This window comes from Corylus avellana, chromosome ca8 (assembly GCF_901000735.1).
Source record: "Corylus avellana chromosome ca8, CavTom2PMs-1.0".
Classification (NCBI taxonomy): domain Eukaryota; kingdom Viridiplantae; phylum Streptophyta; class Magnoliopsida; order Fagales; family Betulaceae; genus Corylus; species Corylus avellana.
Window position 1 is genome coordinate 5,321,839 of NC_081548.1, and position 21,187 is coordinate 5,343,025.

At 34.8% G+C, this 21,187-nt stretch overlaps 2 protein-coding genes across 2 annotated transcripts; both read right to left on the reverse strand.

Annotated features, from left to right (window-relative positions):
• Positions 1 to 626: 626 nt before the first annotated feature.
• Positions 627 to 6,783, reverse strand: LOC132189802 (syntaxin-32). The gene is made up of 6 exons (XM_059604596.1): positions 6,493 to 6,783; positions 5,715 to 5,998; positions 3,751 to 4,001; positions 3,415 to 3,590; positions 2,484 to 2,690; positions 627 to 1,010 (listed from the first exon to the last, which is right to left on the reverse strand). Exons 2-6 carry the CDS (start codon positions 5,950 to 5,952, stop codon positions 851 to 853), a joined length of 1,032 nt encoding a protein of 343 aa, XP_059460579.1. The 5' UTR covers positions 5,953 to 5,998; positions 6,493 to 6,783; the 3' UTR covers positions 627 to 850.
• Positions 6,784 to 16,312: 9,529 nt separating this feature from the next.
• Positions 16,313 to 18,527, reverse strand: LOC132190741 (zinc finger BED domain-containing protein RICESLEEPER 2-like). Its single transcript, XM_059605794.1, has 3 exons — positions 18,350 to 18,527; positions 16,461 to 17,677; positions 16,313 to 16,369 (listed from the first exon to the last, which is right to left on the reverse strand). Exons 1-3 carry the CDS (start codon positions 18,525 to 18,527, stop codon positions 16,313 to 16,315), a joined length of 1,452 nt encoding a protein of 483 aa, XP_059461777.1.
• Between the last annotated feature and the right edge of the window lie 2,660 nt (positions 18,528 to 21,187).

The window sequence follows — 21,187 nt, forward strand, 5'->3', positions numbered from 1 at the left end:
AAGAGAAAAAAAAAAAAAAAACAATTAAAAGCTCCAGAGACGAAGAAAACAGGTGATAACTGACGAAGTATGAGTAAAGGATTCCATTGGAAGTTAAAGGGATTATAACTTGTTGAGTTTTGATTAGAATAGGCTCATTGACAGTAGACTTGTCAGTACATGGTTTTCTTATCGTCTAGAAGTTAACAAAACCCTGCTAATGTTTCTAAGCAATCTCAAAACCCTAGAAAACAAATCCATAAGGGGTACAGGAACCAACAAAATTCTTTACTGAAATGAGTCAAACTATTATATTTCAGTATCTAATCTAGGGCAAAGTAAATATATAATATAGCTTCAAAGCCCTTGAACTCAACAAAATTGCCAGAAAAAGGAGGAAAGTCGGTTTCAGAATCCCATTCCAAAAGCAAAATTTAATTGCTTTGATATATGACCATGAAAGTACCTTTAAATGACGCAAATCCACTTCCCAAGGATGACACTGAAAATAGGACATATTTGGGGGTAAAAAAAGAAGCATGCAGCAAAAAGGTAAGCAATACATCTTCCTCAGTACACTACTCAGAGTGAAAGACTGCAAGTGCAATAATACAGAAACATAATATATAACAAATATGGAAGAGGACTAACAAATAATTTTCGCAATTCTCATTGTTTTCAACACCTTGTACACTTGCAAGTATCCATACATTATACATATGTATCACAGGCCAACTGAATACTAATTTTATATCTCCCTGCATGAATATTTGGTTAAAGCAAAATGGGGTATGGAATGAATATTAACGACTAATCACCCGGGAAAAACACAACATTTTCTTCATTCTTTTTCAATTTGTCTCCACAGTGACTATGCCACAAAAAATAGAAAAACCATGAGGAAAAAGATCAATACAAAGAATATCTTGATCATCAGCCACCTATTCGATGATATGCTGTTCAGATACTTGAGCAGGGCCCCTTGTGCCCCCTCCACATTTGCCACTGTGTCATCCATGTTCTCATCAATCCTGAAACAAAAACACCAACATCAATAGTCAAATTTGAAGTCCAGTTCAAGGGTCAGAAAACAATGAAGTATTATTGTAAATGCACTTCATGAAAGCCCATTCACATTTTTAACTGTTGAAGCATGTGCAATTGTGAATGAAATTGTTTCAAATAGTTGCAAATTCATATTTATCTTTGCAATGAAAAATGCAATGTGTACACGGAAAATTCAGGCCATGTGAAGGGGCAGATGGCTATGGGTGTGTTATCTTGCACAGCTAACCAAACCAAAGGTCTTGATCCAAGTATCTAGAATAAGTGTGTTTCATCATCTTCCCAAGGGTAGCTATGAACTCAATGCATTTAGCTAGCCCACCTTAAAGTTTATTATGGCAGAAAACTAACACTAAATATCATCAATGAATGAGTTAATGGCTTCATTGTTTCTGTCCCAGTTACCAGATACCCAAGAACTATGCACACCCAATGGCTTCATTGTTTCTGATCTTCATAAAAATCTCCAACTTAAGTCCTGACAAACTGATGGAAGAGAAGACATTAAAAGATCAGAAGCATCTACCTACTAACGAAAAACTCCATCGCAATCATCTGATGAAATTTACTACGAAAAATTGGAGGTTCTTAAGAAATTAGAAAAATCGATATAGATCTCAGAACAACAAGAATAGAGTTATTTGTATTTGGATGAGAGAGAGAGAGAGAGAGAGAGCTTTTAAGGCACAATTGGTTCAGAGTTTGAGCCTGTCACATTTCAGCGGGAATATTCTGATGAGGTCAAGAATTGGTAAAAGGAATAATTGCCAATTTCATAGATGTACGCTTTGAGAGAAGGATGCCTCAAAATATTACCATCCGAAATTAGATTTTAAATTGTCTGAAACTTAAATATAATCTTCTCTCTGGTGGAAATCTTATGTGTAATGATCAAACTGCCCTCTCACTAGTTGATACAGTACTAATGAAATAGAGCTGAAAGCGAAATGAGAGAGAATCAGAAGAGACTCACTCAAAATCTAATATAGCAAGTCTAGTTAAAAGAGAGATATCTTGGATAATAAGTTACCAATATATTACGTAAAAATGTAAAACACGAAAATCAAAATCTAATATATCGGACTACGTTGTCAAAATGCACCCTAACCTTCAGAGACGACCAAATTATTGAGCAAAGCTTTAGTCTAGGTAACTTTACCTTGCCTTGCTTAGCTAATGAAGCTTGTCTTTAGGCTCGTATTTAGCTCAGTCATCATATAAGTAGCTTATGCTCAGTTAATCAATGCCATCACTTAATACAAGCAGTTTCAATCAAAACATAGTGAGTGATTTATGATGTAATAATTCACTCAAAAGTCAAGTAGCTGGTATTACTACTACCAATAATATCTGGGACATATACTGGAATATAAAGTGATCAGTGTGAACCACAATTTATATGTACTGTGCCAGAATGATTACTGTATATGAATTACAACCTGATGGCAATCTCTCCTTGCTGAGAAACCAGGGTTGCCAGCTGGTTGAAGATGCTGCTGAGCTCATGAATAGTTGACTCAACATTTTGAAGAGCTTCAGCTCTGCTCTGCATGTAACTGTCTTGCAACGGAACCATCTCCTGTTTTTGCTGTTCATGGTGCTGTTGGTGCTGCAGCAATGGCTGACTCTCCCCATCCATCTGCTTTCTGTAAATTTAGAAACCAGGAATAAGGTTTCACTCGGAATAAATTCAAAACTTTAAGGCACCTGAACCTTGGTTCAGGTGTAAAGGGGTGGGTTGCTGCTGGGTAGGTCTAAGCTTCAACACTTGCCCAAAAACTTCATTTAAAAAAATCACAATTAAACCAAAGTTTCAACTTCAAATCAACTCAACACTGCAGAACTTGTCTTTACAAGAAAAATTACAAATGGCATGATTGAAACCAAGATAAGAAAAAAAAAAAAAAAAAAAAAAGAGTATAAATTTCAAAACGCTAGCAAGGAGAAGTCTCAAACTCATATTCTCGAGTTTACAAGCAGATACAACCAGAAAAAAGTTATACAATTCAATGTTCTGCATAAACTATGATGGCATTCACATTTTTTAGCATCATAAACATCTAATCCATACATCAAAAAAAACTCAGAAAATGCCAAGAAAAACATTGACTTACTAGATGTCAAAAGAATTCAAAAAAATATACACGCTAATCATACATTAACCATATATTCTTGATGTATTAGATCATACATATTAACTCACACAATAGCTGATTAATGAAAAGGACCTAGTGTTTCAGGTCTTCAAAAGGGTATATTGTGATACATCAATTAAACGACAATAACCCTCCCCTTTCCACCTTTCCTATGTATTGCTCAGAAAATAATAATAGTACAAGTGGTGCCTTCCCAGCAAATACAAGCTCTTACCCAGAAAACGATTGGGATGAAGATGGTGATCCATTAGCCCATGGAAGAGGAGGGGCATTTGAGGTGCTTGCGGCTGACCTGGCAGCCAGCGGACGCTGACGAACAAAAGGATTTGTAGAATCCTTAGAAGTAGTGGAAGAAAAGAGCTGTCTTCTGTTCTCATGAACCTTCAAGTTCTTCATGAAGCCAATAAAATACTTTTAGTCTTGGAAGAAATAATAAATAAATAAATAAAAGAGCAATAAAGCGACAGTGATGGAACAAGCAATGATGCACTCTAATTGAGATAACCAGCCTAATTGAACAAGCAATAATGCTCAGCAACACTGGACTTACCTCTGTTCTCATGGTGAGAACTTCTTTGAACTCTTTTGTGGTGCTCATCAAACGATTCTTGAGGTCATCTACAACTGTGGTTGAATGACTAGTGGTGTCACTAGAGATATTCCCACTCTCATTTCTGGAGTTGGACAGGAGCTGAAGGTCTACCACTGCAGAGTTTAGTGCAGTGATATCTTGCTTGATAAGTGCTGTCAGCTCCTGGATTTCTTTGGTGGGGTCATCAAAAACTGAAGTCCTCTTTGCCACTACAAATCAATAAAAATAAATTAAAAGGAAAAAAGGTTGGAGTCGTCCTTCACAATGCATTTAAAATGATTACAACATTGGGGAAAAGCGAGCAGGTAACAGTAGGATGTGGTAAGGATTGACAAGTTAGCAGAAATATTGGGTTGTAAAGTAGGAGCATTACCTATATCTAATTTGGGGCTGCCTTTGGGATCTTTTCATAATGTGGAATGCAATTTTAGAAAATATGGAGAGGAGGTTAGCGGGAAGTAAGAAGTTATACCACTCTAAAGAGGGGAGATATACTCTTCCCACAAGGTAAGCTTTCTAGCTTATCAACTTAATTTTTTTCTTTCAATTGCAAAAGAATTGTTTAGGCATGAGGTTGGTGATATGAGTTCAAATATCATTTGATGGGTTGGAATGTGGTATCTTTGTCTGTTAAAGGCGATCTGAGAAGTAGAAAACTGAGCAAGTTTAATCAAGCAATATTGGGAAAATGGTTGTGGCAATATGGGAAGGAAGGGGACCACTTGTGGAGACAAGTCATGGGCACGATTTTATTTATTTTTAATGAATAATAATTTAGTAAAGAAGAAAAGCTCACCTACACAAAAAACAGGTTATAGCACAAATTGGGGATAATGGATTTTGGTTTCAGTGCATGGGCCTCATTGGTCAAGTTCACAAAAACTATAAGTGGATGGGAGAGATTATGAAGTTTTGTAGAAATTTAGTAGGGAATGGCATGAGATTTCATTTTGGCATGATATGCAGAGTGGGAGGTTCTTGTGAAGGATTTATTCTCTGATTTGTTTTTGATAGCTGTGGAAGTTTCATATATGCGTAGTTTCATCTCTGTGTATTTTGAGAGAAGGGGGCAAGCATTGGAATCATTGTTTTTTTTTTATAAGTAGCATTGGAATCATTGTTTCATTTGAGAATTCCAAGATTGGGAGTTTTGAGACATTGGGTTCCTTGTTTGAGAAGCTTCATTCTAGTTTTTCCTTCAGGTAAAGTGTGGATAGATAGTGTTATAGGTTGACCAGCAAGGGGAAATTCGATGTATGTTCTTGTTATAATGCTTTGAGAGGGTTCGCCATTGTCATGTTTCCTTGGAAGAGTATAAGGTGCGTTAAAGCAGCTTGGAAAGTTGCTCCCTTTGTATGGACGGCAGCTATAGGGAAGATTTTGACAAAATGGTGAAAATCATTGTAGGAATGACTATTGAGGTATGTTCTTGTTGGAAATGCAAAGTTTGGGCAGAAGAGGCAAAATTTGGTGGGTGGTTCCAGCATGCAATATGTAAAGTACATGGAAAGAATGGAACAATAAGTACCTTTAATAGTGTTCAGCCCCCTTTAGGTTCCATTAAGCCCATGTTCTTAAGATCTTTGTATGATTGGATGATTAATTTAGGCAGTATACGGTACTCTTTGTTTCTTACTTTCATTGATCTCCTACTTTTAGATTATAAGTTATGGAGATCCTCTACAACCATTCATATCACCAGTATTTAACTATCCTATTAGAAGAATGCCTTCACATCTCTTGACATCAGATTTTAAGGTAAATTTCCGACCTGGTAATTTAATACTTGATAAATATTGAAGAAATAATATCGAAAATTCCAGCAATATTCTAAAAATGAATTCCTCATCCAAATTGTATGTAGAACAAACAATAAGCAACATAAATTAACCTTCTAGTGAGACTTTGGGTTCATCACTTACACTTTGCCAGCTTTGCAAGCTTCTGAGACGTCTGGTGTATCCCATACCCAATCTTGGAAGCCCTCCTGTTGAACTCGGACTGTATCACAACTGCGGATCGTTGTTCCTCTGACTTTGAGCTACTACTTGGCCCATTTGGTACCGACCCTGACGAATATGACTTCTTACGCTGCTCCGCTATACTCTGGAACTCGTGTGTCCGATCCCGGAACGACGATTGTGCCGATTTCGCATGCATTTTCCTAATCCCACTTTAAATTGAAATTCTACAATAACATAACCCCCTGAAATCACAGAAATTCGTTCAGATCTTTCGATTTGAACTCCAGAAACCTCTAGATACAGATAAAATATATTCCAAGTCCGAATGTTAAAGATTTCATCGTCTAAAACAACCCCAATTGAGTTATAAAAAAAAACTATTTGACCTAGTTGATACCATCTGTTGATTTTCTAAATTCCCATCAGTTTTTCTCAGCAACATAATTCGCCTAAACGTTGAAACCCCCTATAAATTCATTAAATTCATATAAATTCAATTGGTTTCAGAAGGAAACAAAATGAAAAGAAGAGGAAAATTAGAATTTCGAATCTTAAAATTATTGCTATACTAGGACCGAATAGCTGATCCTAGTAGTGTATTGGGTTAGCATTTTTTTCTTTCCTGGAAAAATACAGTAAACGCTTAATTCGGACTTTACATTATCGTTTCCCTTCCCATATTTTCTCATCAACCAATCAGGAACAGGAAAATCAGGCCAATAGCATGGAAAATCACCTCTCAAAATGCGAGATCTGAAACCCTAGAGCCGCGGAATCAATGCAATTCTCGTAAATTGCCTCCAATTTCAGGAACGAAGCGAATGAGTTCCTAGATCTGGATCGAGTTCAGCCTTCATGGCAATTTGACAAAGAACCCTGGTACTACGTCGGATCGGGTGAAAAATGGAAATAACAAAGACAAGTCTAGATTTGTGGAAATGAGAAAGGTTTGTGAAGAAAAGTGGGCGATACGAAGATTCATGAAGAGCTGGACGAGAGAGAAAATTGGAGGAAAATGCTTTAACGGCACCGTCTTGTAGTTACGTTTTCTGCACAGGACCCCTTCTTTCCTTAATGTTATTTTCTAGGATTTAGCTTACATCATGTTACTGATTCATGTATGCTGTAGTTAAATCAACGGTTAAGATTGAATTTTTCAAAATTTTTTTATTTTCTCTCTCCTATTAAATGCTTCTAAAAGTAAATCAACTTTAAAATTCAATCTTGACCGTTAATTCAACTACAGCATACATACTGTTATTAAAATAACAGCATGTAAGCTAGATCCTATTTTCTAATATTGTATATCATAAACGATAAAAATAAATAAATAATAATAATAATAATTAATAATCAAATAAAGTCGAAGGATTTTTTCCTATTTTGTCTATTAAATTGGTATGTATTTTATATATATATATTAAAAATTGTTCTATCATAATTTGTACTTTTCTAACATTTTATTCTCTATTTATGTTACTCCATTTTTATTAGTTTTTTTTCTTTTTATTATATAGGAGGTTGAAGTTTATGTTTATGAAATTAATTACTTGTCCTTTTCTTTAATTATGTAGCAAAACGAAAAATCCATTCATATCTAGAAAAACCTGTACTTTGGTTCCATTCATTTGTCAATAACCATTTTTTCCAAACTATTATCTAATTGACAATAAATTTTTTGAGCCAAAAAATAAAAGGGAAAAGTCCACATAAACTTTTCAATACCACCCAATTAACAATGTCTCTCAAGGCTAATACAAAAACAAAAATGACCCTAGATGTTTTTCAATATGACAAAAATACTCTAATAAATTTGAAAAAAAAAATCTTTAAGAAATAAACTAATCTTTTTTTAAAAAATTCACACCCTAGTTTTTTATTTTTATTTTTATTTTTTTTAAATAGTTTTAATTTTTTAATTTTTTAATTTTATTGGAAGTATTTTTGTCATTGTGTGGGACATTGACAATTTTTGGTAGTTTAGGGGGACATTGTCTCAATTGAAAGTTTGTGAAAACATTATCAATTACGTGGTAGTTTGAGGAGGATACGTGGACTTTACCCAAATAAAATATATATATATATATATATAGCTATTAAGTTGTTTAGCAAGTAAAATGAATGAAATTTGATCATTTTTATTGTAAGTCAAAATATAAATGGAAAACTTCACTTTAGACCCTCGAACTACCACGCGTTACTTATTAAATGTATTTTGTGGTTATTTCGAGTACTTTATTCCTCTTTATCCCTATGAAACATTACAAATAATGTATTATCTTTGCTTCTTTTTTTATCAAAAGCGCATTTGTGATCCTGCTTAAGTTTAAGAATATCGTCCTATTTGATGTCATTATGACTTTATACACGGGTTGTAATATTTAATATTTGACTTGGTAACGGGTCTTCGACTGAGATATTGATGATTTTCCTATTTTATGATGTGATATGATGTTGTATTTTATCGGGTTATTATGTGATGTGATGTAGTCATAGTTATCTTGTTAGTTATCTCGTAATACAAATGACTTTGTGTAATGCCCCCAAATCTGGCATTGACTAGCCTGGTAGGGTTACTAGCAATTATCTCAAATCAACCAACTGGTAGCTAACTGAGGAACCGCCCCTTTCTAGCATAATCAAAGTATATGAATAGGAATGTGAAATAAATCGAAAAAATTTAAAATCATCACATAAGCATGTATCATCATCAAACAAAACGATGTACATCCTGTAGTGACCTGCCAATCATGGTTGCGCAGGTCATGAAACAACCATTGGATTCAAGGTCTATATAACATACTCGAAAACATTTGACCATATAATCAAGTATATATAGTAAATTCATGACCATTATACCACATGTACCAGTATATCATGTCATACGATGCATCTTATTAAATCAATTATGAAGACAGTTACCAAGTTGCATAAAAGATAAATATGCTCATATCATATGCGTGCTCAGACAGCTGACATATCGTACGTTTTTAAAGAAAGCAATCATAATACCTCATACATTCGCTCGAGTCCTCCGACATTCCGAATCTCTACTATAACAAAATATGGCTATTATTATACGCAATACTAGAGAGTTCACTAAAGAAAAAAAAGGTCCTAATTAAATACATCTAGCTAAAATATCACAAAACTCTATTTATATGCATTATGTGCTCTGGTCGAACGTTCTATCCAATGAGCTAATGTTCGGCCATAATGAGTAGAGAACGTTCAGGTAAAGTCTTAATGCAATGTTTGGGCTTCTATCTTCAAGTCACCATGTTACAAACTACACCCTAGGCCCCAAACAAGTTCATACAACATAGTGAAACATGATATTATGAAAACCAAGGAAAACAATGAGTGCTTATAAAACATTTGAAAACCCTTCTTTTCATATAAGGATAAATTGTACACAAGTTTAGCATGACATCCTTAAAACTTATAGAAAACAAGAATAATAACAAAATCATATAAATACTTGGTGAATGATCAAGAGTTACCTTGAAGATGACAATAATCCCCCAAAACCTTCTCATTCCTCTCAAGAAAATTTCCTTTCACTTTAAGGTTTGGGTTGCAGGTATAAAGGGAGGCTTAGGAACGAATGGGAGATATTTATAGGGGTGGAGAGGCGTGCTCCCTCCTACAAGGTGGATAATAGGTTAAAAATTCTTTTCAAACTGTCAGACTATCAGTCATTTCTCACCCGACGGCCTCTCTCTTATCTACTAAAAACGACCACGTTTAACAAATCTAAGACCATTGGTTGAGTTTATCGCAAAACCTAGATCCCTTTGTTTTCAGTTTTTCCTCCTCTGGCCTCTTGAAACCCTAACCTCGGTGACTTTACAATTGAAAAATTCTCCAATGTCGAGTCTCACACGCCCACTCCCAAAAGACCTAATCAACATAATACTTGTCATATTACCCATTAAGTCTCTCGTAAGATTTCAGTGCATTTCACAATAATCGTTGTTAAAGGGTATCAAGAAGCATTTCTTTTCCAGCGGATCATACATATCAGAATTTCTGTCTAAGATGATGCGTATGCGATCTCAGTTGGTAGCCATGGAGACCTAATCAGCCGAAAGATTTCATCAATAAGCATTTCAAGCTCTCCATGGCTGCCAACCGAGATCACGTTGTCTTGAATTGAAACGCTGATATGTATGATGCATCGGGGGAAGAAATGCTTCTTGATGCGCTTTAACGACGATGACCAGTTCGATATTGCAAGCTTCGTGAAGATGTTTCAGCCACTAGGACATTCCACTCTCAATGGTCACTACAACGGATTGGTTTACATCCACAACAACGTATAACGTATCTCTGCAATTTGGAACCCATTAATTAAACATTACAAGGAGTTGCCACTTGAGACGTTAAAAGAGCTTTCTGTTTTACGCGAGGAAAATGGCATTCGTACTATTATTTTGTTTAGGCACGACCTAGTGAACGACGACTATAAGGTCATGAGGTTAGACATTACTTTGCCTCTTCAAATTTGTTACTCCTTTTCCCTAGCCTTATGCCATGAGAGTAAGGCTGGCAAAACGGGTATGTGGGTCGACCTATTTATGACCCACGGATACCCGCGACCAGTTTAAGGTACACCCAAACACTACCCGTTTAGTTAACGGAATGGCCCCACTAGACACGACACGACATAGGAATTTTCACGGGTCACCCGACATGACCCGTGAGACCCGTTTAAAATAATGGGTCGTACCAGGTCGACACGACCCGACACAACCTGTTTACCCGTTTAACTAAAAAAGTGATTTGTTTTTGTTTTTAAATGATATAATAATAGTTTTAGCAATTATATCTTGAAATTAAACTCCTAGCATGCTAGCCGCACCAAATCACTTAATAGTTATAAGATAATAGGCTTAATTGTCTAATCAAAAAAAAAAAAAAAACAACAACAACATCATCATTACAAATTTACAAATACAAATTGAGTTCCCATTTTTGCCACTTGTTGTCCACTCTTGAATAGTTGTATGATCCACAAATATGCTCATTTTAACATGCTCCAAATGAACTTGGAATGTCACAAGAATTGATATTGTCCAATGTCAGAACATCCTCTTCTTCGTTATCCACATTCATTAAAGCTTGTTCTATATTAAAATATAAGAGAAATTAATATCATTAAACTAAGATAAAAAAAAATACAAGTAAATGAAAAAAAAAAATTAAATATGCAAATAACTAATATTGCCTTGTTTTCCATATAACCAATCTCTAGTGCAAACTATACCTCAACAATATCAAGTTTAAGTGAACTCCTATACTGATTAATCACACGTCGTTTAATACTAAAAGTGGATTCTGAAACAACAGTAGAAATAGGAGTACTCAAAATATCATGAGCCATGGCAACTACTTCAGGATAACGAAATTCATTTCGTTTCCAAAATGAAAGGATGTCAAATGTTGCATTCTTATCCACATACTTGGGTTCATCTAAATAAAGTTCTAATTGAGTCTTTTGTACATTAGAATCGACTCCATCAAATGCTAAAAATTCCTATATGAAAGAGAGAATATAAACACAAAATTAGTAAGTGGTTATGAGTATATATATTAGGGAAAAATGCAGTTTACCCCCCCTGAAGTTTCAGGAGTTTTTCAATTTTAACCCAAAAGTTTAAAAATTGACAATCTACCCCCCTGAAGTTTAAAAAATTGGCAATTTAAACATTCCGTTTAATTTTTCGTTAAATTGGACGGAAATTTTTTTAAAAAAGCCTGAGGGCAATGATGTAATTTCATAGATTTCCGTCCATTTTGATGGAAAAATTAAACAGAAGGTTTAAATTATCAATTTTTGAAACTTTAGGGGAGTAGATTGCCGATTTTTGAACTTCGGGGTTAAAATTGAAAAATTCCTGAAACTTCAAGGGGGTAAACTGCATTTTTCCTTATATATTATATACTAAATTAGTAAGTTACTAACAAGCTAAGAAACTTATGATATTATTCACCTTTTCCCAATATGAGTCTTATTATGGTTGAACGACTGTGGAGCTTGAAGTTGTAGGAGCACTTTACTCCATAAAAAGTTTGGTTAACCTTTTATAAACATTCTCATACTCATCAGAATCAACTCCATAAATCTTCGTATAGTAGTACTTTACAAGGGGAAGCTTGTAATGAGGATCTAAGACAACTGCAATGGCCAACGCTACACTAAATTCTAACCAATATTTCTCAAATTTAGTGAGCATTTGATTTGCCATTAATCTCTTATACCCATCTTCGCTCACAAGTTCTTGCTTTAAGTTTACATAAATCAATGCAACTATAGGAAAGTATAAATTGGCTGTGGGATATTTGGTACTAAAAAAAGCACATGTAGCACGATAAAAGCAACCTAAGAAACTACTGATATTAATCATAAAATGTTTGGAGATTTTTTACAAAAGATAAAAGAAAATGTCAAATTAGGAGATTAAGTGTAATTCTCCAGAAAGTTTCAATGAACTTTTATATATCTTGAGTAAATTCATGATGGGCGTATATGTTACATCTATGTAAATGGACGATAAAGTTGTGACTGAAATAAAGGTTTATTTCGAAAAGGACAATTTAATTCACATTTTGCCTTTATAAAATGTCTAAATTCTAAATTGAGACAACATCGAGGTTTGTAAGGTTTGAGGTTCCCGAGAAAATTCAAGATAAAAGGCAAGAGCCAATAGGGGATTCAAAATGGAGAAAAATGTCAAGTACTCAAACTTCTATACTACATAAACATACAACTTGATTTTCATAAGCTTCTTGAATAATGAATAATGACCTTCAAAGGCTCAAATGAGAATTGCCTCCCCACTGCTTCTAGTTCCTTTGAACATTTCTTGTTCAAAGTGTCAAACATTGTAACAAATAATCGGTCCACAACATCCATAACCTGCACAAACAAGCACTATTCCTTAGTAAATTAAGGACCATCACTAAATGTAGATTTGAAATCTAATTTTACCTCATCATAATCACTAATCCAAATTTGAACATCGAGACCTGTAAACACACACAAATGCCCATGATTATATTATGGTCTTAAAACATGACCAATCTCAAAAAGACGAGGTCAGTATAAAGTCAGCAACGACATCTTCACTTGGGGCATTTAGTAAGTTTGGCGGGGTGTGTATTCCAACAAAATCTTCAAATGATAAGAATTCTTAAATTATCTGCAAAATGATGTTCAGCTTAAGAACATTACCAACAATATATAAAGTATTGATGGTAAAAAAAAATGGAAATCATAATCCAGAAATAACAGGAACTTGCGAAATTAACTTCACTCGTGATTCTTATAATTCCTTGATTAGCAGGCATTCGTAGGTCAAGACACCGATGCCTCAATCGAGTATCCCGGTCAACCCACACAATATTTTCTCCAGCGTGCACCCATCATATGATCCAATGATAAATATACATGCAAATAGCCACAAATATGTAATAATACAAGGTTATAAGGGCCCTCAGCAAAGCATAAGAAAAATGCAGAGATCTAGATATCCTTATTAATGGATGTACCTGCAAAGCTTTTTCAATTTCCGCTTCACTGCGAGACAAATCTTCAACTATAAAGGGCAACGATATTGTAGGCTTGATTAGGCAGTATAACTTTAGCACTTGAACTTCAACCTTCAAGGATATAAGCATTGTTATGCATATAAAAACTTCAATCATACATAAATACATACATACATTATTATACTAATAGCTTAATTTGAGATTTCACGAACAATATGATGATTATAATTTTTAATATTATTATACCAATAGCTTAATTTGAGATTTCACAAATCACAATGTGACGTATCTAATGATAGTACGTAAATCATATGATAATTATATGATATTGTCTAGTTTTTTTTTTTTTTTTGAGGGAAATTCATTATGATTCCATTGATTGAGTAGTCAAGAGCATAAGAGCTCTTTACAAACCCTGCCCAATCTTCAGCTTATAGAATAGATCTGCTCTAGTAGACTCTTTTCGAGGTAAAGGTAGCACATTTCCCATGCATGAGCAAAAGACACACACCCAAACTATTCCTTTCTAGACCCGAAAGCCAGAAAATTATTCATATCCTCAACCCAAAGGACAGGACAACAAAACATACACAAAAATACAAGGAAAAAAACAAAGCAACTAAAACCCACAAACCAGCAACACCATCGGAATGAGGAGCGGAGGGAAGCAGCCACAAGATTATAGCCGGAGTGCAAAAGACATAAAAAGGCCACATGCACCAAAGAAAGGTTGCCAGAAGAATCTGGCTGGAGCGCAATAGACCATGCATTGGTGCGTGGTTGCCCAAAAAAGATGCTGAAGGTGCCGTTGGAAGCGGGCAGAGCAAGTGAGTGCAATGGTGGGGCGCGTGTCGAGGTGGGTATGACGGAGGGAAGTAGATCGAGCTTTGAAAAGTCTGATCCAAGAGCCTAGTCAAAACTCAAAAAAAGACACGGCCGAAGATGGTGGACGACATCGGAACTGAGCTTTCTAAAAACAAAAGAATGGGGTGGAAAAGGCGGGGGGTGAAGAAAAGCAGGGAGGATGGAGGGGAGGATGGGGAGAGCAAAAGTTTCCCTCTCCTCCTGACGACGCTTCTGCTAAAGAGGAAACCCTAATCCAAAGTTCAGTTTATATGGTATTATCTAGTTATATTCATATTATATACAAATTTTTCCTTCTCTTGTGGGGACATATCAAATAAATAAATAAATGGGTAAATGTATAATAACTCCCTGAGTCAACCCTCCAAAATTTAAATCTCTCTAAGTTGTTGTTGTTTTTTTTTTTTTTTTTTTTTTTTTTTTTTTTTTCGGAAAATTTAGTCCATGGGTAAATTGAAATGACAATAAAATCCGTATCTTCAAAATTTTTTAACAGCCGTTAGGGTCACTCAAAATGCATTGTTTTACCTGATTAAAATATTAATTTTTTATTAATTTAATTTAAAAAATTAAATCTAAAAATTAAAAAAAAAATTTTAAAAAAAATTGAAGGGTGTGCCACCCCTGGTGACCACCCAGCCCCTATAGGGCGGCCGCAAGCCACCCCAGGGGTGGTTTGCCCACCCCTAGATGGCTTGTGGCCACCCCTAGGGGGTTAGCCACCTTAGGGGGCTTTGGGATGGCCCGTAGGCCACCCCTCCACCATGGGGTGGCTCATGGCCACCACGTATGGGGTTCGGTGGCTGGGCCACCCACTCCCGCCGACAGGGTGGTCGTGACCACCCCAAACCCCTGCCCGGGTGGCTTGCGACCACCCCTGGCCATCCTTCAATTTTTTTTTTTTAGATTTAATTTTTTACATTAAATTAATAAAAAAAAAGAAGATTTTAATCAGGTAAAATGGTGCGTTTTGAGTTGCCCTAACGACTTTAAAAAATTTTGGCGGCAGAGATTTTATTTTCATTTCAATTGACATAGGGACTAAATTTTCAAAAAAAAAAAGAAAAAAAAAATTTAAGGAGATTTAAATTTTGAAGGGTTGACTCAGGGAGTTATTATACATTTACCCTAAATAAATAAGAAGTAATGAAGTATGATAATATAGATATAAATATTAATTAACCTATATTATATATATTCGATCGTTATCTAGGTCGAGCTCACGAGCCTCAAATGAGTCGAGCTAGTTGGGGGAGTCGAGCCTTAAACGGGTCAAGTTCACGAGCCACTGCCGAGTTTAGTTGGGCGAGTCGCGTATGTGTCATTTATAGGGCTGTAAACGAGCCGAGCTTGGGCGAGCTTTGGCTGTCCAAGCTCGGCTCGTCTATTTTGGAGTCAGGCTCGAGCTCGAGCTCGAGTCGAGCCTGACTTTGCTGCTCGAGCTCGGCTCGACAAAGTATGCACCTTGCTCGAGCTCGAGCTCGAGATCGACTATTTTGCTCGATCTCGAGCTCGAGCCTGGCTCGAGCTCGACTTTGTTTTTTTGTTATTTTTTTGGGTAATTTAAATGTATTAAATTACAAAAATCATCCAGAATATTTTGCACCTTAAAATACTAAAAAATACTAAACAAACATATCAGATTAATGTCAATCTTACAATTAAAACTAACAAAATCAACTAAAATGCTAAAGAATATTAAACAAATACAACATATTAATCCCAACATTACAATCATCCATACAAAATCAACTAAAATGTTAAAAAACATTAAGCAAACATAACATATTAATCTCCACCTTACAATTCCATACACAATCAACTAACATAATCAACTAAAATGCTAAAGAATATTAAACAAACATTACATATTAATCTCCACCTTACAATTCCATACACAATCAACTAACATAATCAACTAAAATGCTAAAGAACATTAAACAAACATTACAGATTAATCCCAACATTACAGTCATCCATACAGAATCAACTAAAAGTCTAAAATGCAATCCCAACATTACAGTTATCCATACAAAATCAACTAAAATGTTTAAAAACATTAAACAAACATAACATATTAAACTCCACCTCACAATTCCATACACAATAAACTAAAATGCAACATTGTACAATAACAATTATTTTCCATCTGGCAGATCAATCTCCACCATCTCATCATCATCCGTATCCTCCACCTAATATAACAAATGCAAAGTAATTAGTTCAAATACAAGATATTAAGAAACTGAAAATAATAAAAATAATTTAGGAAAAATTAAAACTTACCGAACCACCTCTTTTTAGCCCATACATTGCTCTCACCCAATCAGCCCCACATAGTAATTTTTTCACTGTCTCAGGTGCTAGTGAAGCTCTATGGGGATCAATAACCCTTCCCCCAGCACTAAAAGTAGACTCTGAAGCCACAGTAGTAATGGGGATTGACAGGATATCTTTGGCCACTTTAGACAAAATACGGTACTTCAAGGTATTGGCTTTCCACCATTCCAATGCATTAAATTCCACACCCTTCTCAGGTATGAATACACCTTCTTCCAAGTATGTGTCCAAGTCTGATTTAATAGGTTGCTGCACTGAATCAGTAGTTCTAAGGAATGACTCAAACAAATCCCTACCACCTTCACTCTTTTCAGAAATTACACTTCTACTTGAAGCACCATGTGAAGAGCTTTTATGAACATCATGTTCCACAAGGTTTGCATTGTGCTCATTGACATACATAGCATAAATTTCTTTCATTTTACTTTCAACAAACTTAATATTTTCTTTAGCTTCATCATCTTTGTAGATTTTTGGAAAGCAAAATTTGATCAACATCATCTTACACCTTGGGTCTAGAATTGCACCAACTGACATCAACAAATTACACTCACCCCAATATTTATCAAACTTGATTCTCATTTTGCGTGCCATGGAACTAATGTATTCATTTTCATCATTAGATTTCTTCTGTAGGACCTCCTTCATCTGCCAAACTTCAGGAAGGAATAAGTTAACTGTCGGATAATCACTGCCAGAAACAATATTGGTTACCCGGTTGAATACCTCCAAGAGTTCACACACATATTCAACTTTAACCCAATCCTCATCTGAGGGCACCCAAGTAAACACATTATCATTATAACTATACAAAGGGAAAACTTCCCTAAACTCAAGTGCAGTTGCCAACATCATATAGGTACTATTCCAACGGGTAGGCACATCCAAAAACAGTTTTTTCTTAGACAATTGCAAATTCGATGCATGCTCAGCAAATTTCAATAACCTCGACTCAGATGCAACTAGGTATTTAATACCATCCCTAACACAATCAACAATTGGCTTAATTTCGGTCAACCCATCTTTAACCAACAAATTAGTTACATGTGCACAACATCTAACATGAAACAGCCTCCCTCCAACAACCAACAATTTCCTTTTGTTAAAAACATCTCGTAACCGCTTTATTGCTAAATCATTAACACTTGCATTGTCTACAGTGACTGAACAAATTTTATTATCAATACCCCAATCTCTAAAACATGTAAGCAGTGTCTCAGCAATTGCATGTCCATTGTGTGGAGGAGGAAGATGACAAAAATTCAACACACGCCTATTTTAACCCCAATTTGCATCTATAAAATGACATGTTACAACCATGTAAGAAGCATTTTGACATGAAGTCCACATGTCAGTTGTGATGTTAACTTTGTTAACCTTACTCAACAAAAACTTCAATTTTTTTTTCTCTTTCTCATAAGTGGCAAAACACAAAGCCTTAGCAGTAATCCGAGAAATCTTTCTCCAATGTGGTGTGCAAGCTTTCATAACCTTGTTATATAACACATGCTCCATTATCATAAAAGGGTACTCATGATAAAGAATCATGTGAGCAATAAGTTCTCTCACCTTAGTCTCATCAAAACGAAAATTTGCAACACTATCATTAGCATCAACCGTCAAAGTCTTCTGCTTCTTAGATCCTATGAAACTGAAACAACTTTTCAAATGCCTGTTCAATGTAGATGTAGTACTAGATTTTGTTTTTTTGAATTTAGCCTTACACCATTTGCATTGATTTTTTTTCACACCACCTTCATCTACTTCAACAAAATGATTCCAAACAAAAGAGGTCTTCTGCCTCTCCTTTCTCTTATGTGAATTCATTGAACTACCTTCTTCTGTATTTGAAATCCTAACCAATCCTGATGTAGCAGTATCAGGAGCCTCAACACTACAGGTGTCGTCATCTATATTAGCACCTAGGCTAATTTCGAACTCATCCTCATTCTCATACTCCTCAATTGTATTTTCATCAACAAGTTGCAACTCATTGACGTCAGCATCCGCCATGTTGCAAGTTAAACTTCAAACAAAAAATTTATATCAAACTTCCATAGAATATCATATAGGAAAATAAATATATGTGGAATATAAGTTATTGAATATTTGATAGAATATTGTGTCTATAAGCATGTGAAGTGAAGAAAAGTTTTGCTATTGAAACTGAAGTCCTATGGCATTGTCTCTGTTAATTATTTACCATACACACAACTAGTATTTTGATGATCAGGTCAAATGACTCATTTAGATGGCCCTGAAAAAATACAACTGCAAAAAGAAAATGAGCTACTTACAGTAAGAAGTGTGAAGGGGGTAATCTTCCGTTCCACCGATAAACACAGCAAAGAAATGTCTCACCAGCAAGATTACTGTAAACTGCAAATTAAATCAACAATTAATTAGCCTAACTTTAAAATGTGTCGGCAGGTTGTTCAAACTTCAAAGCATAGAAAAGCTAAAGAGTAATTAAGAGTAGCCTTTTAAACTAAAGAGTAATTAAGAGTAGCCTTTTAAACTTAAAATGTGTCAGCAAGATTAGTTATATAATTAAGAGTAGCTTTTAATTTAATTTTTATTTTTTTATAAGGTAAGTAGTCTTTAGTCTTCAATCATTTGATTATTAGGAAAGTTGCGTATAATATCTTCTTTAGGAATATATTCCTCCTATATAGTCCAAGTCTAGTTGCAAAAGTATAGAGAATTATGTTAATAGTAGTCTTTAGTCTTCAATCATTTGATTATTTTAGGATGTAATATTGTCTTTAGGAATAGTCTAAGTCTAGTTGCAAAATTAAGTATATTTTCTACAAGGATACTTTTACCCCTTTATCTGTGTTTTTCTGCAAAAACGACTCTTACAACAAAATCCATACTCTAAAAGGAAAGGGTATTACAATAACATTAATCCTATCCTCAACAGAAACATCAAACTACTGATTAAAAAAAAAAAAAAACCACACAAAACCAACCTCTAGCAAATAATATGAGAAATACAAGAGCATTGCCTTCAAAGCCAGTTATTTAATAAAAGGCCAACACCCCCACACCAATCAGCCCTTCATCCTTGTTCAATCTGCCTCGATCCTCATCTCCATATATATCAGGCAAATCACGTCGTCTCCGTAATAGAAATATAGATAAATAATCCAATAGAAATATAGGCAAATCACCCAAGTTCTCCCATCAACCAAAACAATGAATAAAACCAACAAGAACTAAAATACAAAACCCCCCCCAAAAAAAAAAATCACAGTAATTACCACCCGTGTAGCGAAACCCCAAACCACCGACCACCCAAGAAGAAACGGAAAAAGAAATAACCCAAAGAGAAAAGAAAAACCCATAAATCTTCTCACCTCCTCCGCCTCCGATCCGCGGCGTACTGCGAGTCTGCAAGAGTGAAACGACCTCCGAGAGCGGCGTGGATAGCGGGGTTGGCAGCGGCAAGTTCCTGGAAACCGGGCACGATCCGTTCAGCTTCAGCCAGGCGTCAAGGTGTGTGGTTGCTGCGGTGATGCCGTGATGGTGGTGGTTGTTGTTGAGGGCACTGGGTAGTGGTAGGAGCGGCAACAGAGATAGGAGGCGAGGAGGATGGTGGAGACAGTGAGAGGAGAGGCGGCCGCGAGACTTGAGAGAAGAAAACGTAGAGAATAGAGATCAGATTTAGGTTAAATTTGGGTTCTCTGATTTGCAACCGTTAGATTTGGAAAAATAATTAAATTTTAATTATTAACGGTTTGATTTGTTTTACCAAAAATGTATCCCATGTGGCTGTTTCTACTCTGATCTACTGTGCTTGTTTAATATGATCCATTGATCATATAAACGTTTTCAACATTTAATATTACTCGTCAGATTAGATCAAACAAGGCAAGCTTACGGTGTCTCTGTTACACCATATACATTTTTCTTAGTAAATGCTTGATAGTTGTCATCCATTAATATCATCCAACGGCTATTAGATCATCAAAACATTTTGGACGGCTACGATTACACTAATATAATTATATTCCATATATCAAATTCAAAATTCAAAATTTGGGAATTATGAATAAAAATTGTGTTATGTAGTATTATTTAGGGAAGTTTGTTATTTTAATTTCAATAATTACAATTTTAAAAATTGTGTTTTTTTAATCGCGTATTTTTTTTTCTTATTATTGTAGATTAATTATTTTTTAAATCACAATGTAAAACGCTTTATGTCACACACTTACACACACTAATCACTATTATCATATTACATATAGTATTATTTAGTTAATATGTTAAAATGTTAATGCTTAACACGGGTCAATTATATAATGTCAATATTAATATATATTATATTTTATATGTAAACATTTATATACTTTTTATGGGTATATGGTTGTATCATTATCTAATTTATATGGGTAATGGTTATGGGTCAATGTTAATTGTTATAACTTATATACTTATATTATATGTTCTTAACTTCTTATTATCACGATTCATGATATATGATTTAAATTTAAATTGTTAAGTTTTTATTTACCGTAAATTGTGATTATAATGTATAAATTATAAGAAACATATTAGTTACTTAATTATTAATCTTTTCTTTTTTTTTTGAAATAAATACATTCCAATTTCATTGATAATAATCATGAGTATAATGCTCTTACAGTCGTACATCGCAGGAGCACAAA

Bases quoted from the DNA above. Each gene is read 5' to 3' on its own strand.
- LOC132189802 (XM_059604596.1), bottom strand. From the start codon at position 5,952: ATGCATGCGAAATCGGCACAATCGTCGTTCCGGGATCGGACACACGAG. The intron at 4,002-5,714 runs GTAAGTGATGAA...ATTGATTTGTAG, and splicing joins GCTTGCAAAGCTGGCAAAGT to TGGCAAAGAGGACTTCAGTT. The intron at 3,591-3,750 runs GTAAGTCCAGTG...GGCTTCATGAAG, and splicing joins TTCTCACCATGAGAACAGAG to AACTTGAAGGTTCATGAGAA.
- LOC132190741 (XM_059605794.1), bottom strand. From the start codon at position 18,527: ATGGCGGATGCTGACGTCAATGAGTTGCAACTTGTTGATGAAAATACA. The intron at 17,678-18,349 runs GTAGTTCAATGA...AAATTTGTTCAG, and splicing joins GATTTCAAATACAGAAGAAG to TCACTGTAGACAATGCAAGT. The intron at 16,370-16,460 runs GTAAGTTTTAAT...TTGTTATATTAG, and splicing joins GGCTAAAAAGAGGTGGTTCG to GTGGAGGATACGGATGATGA.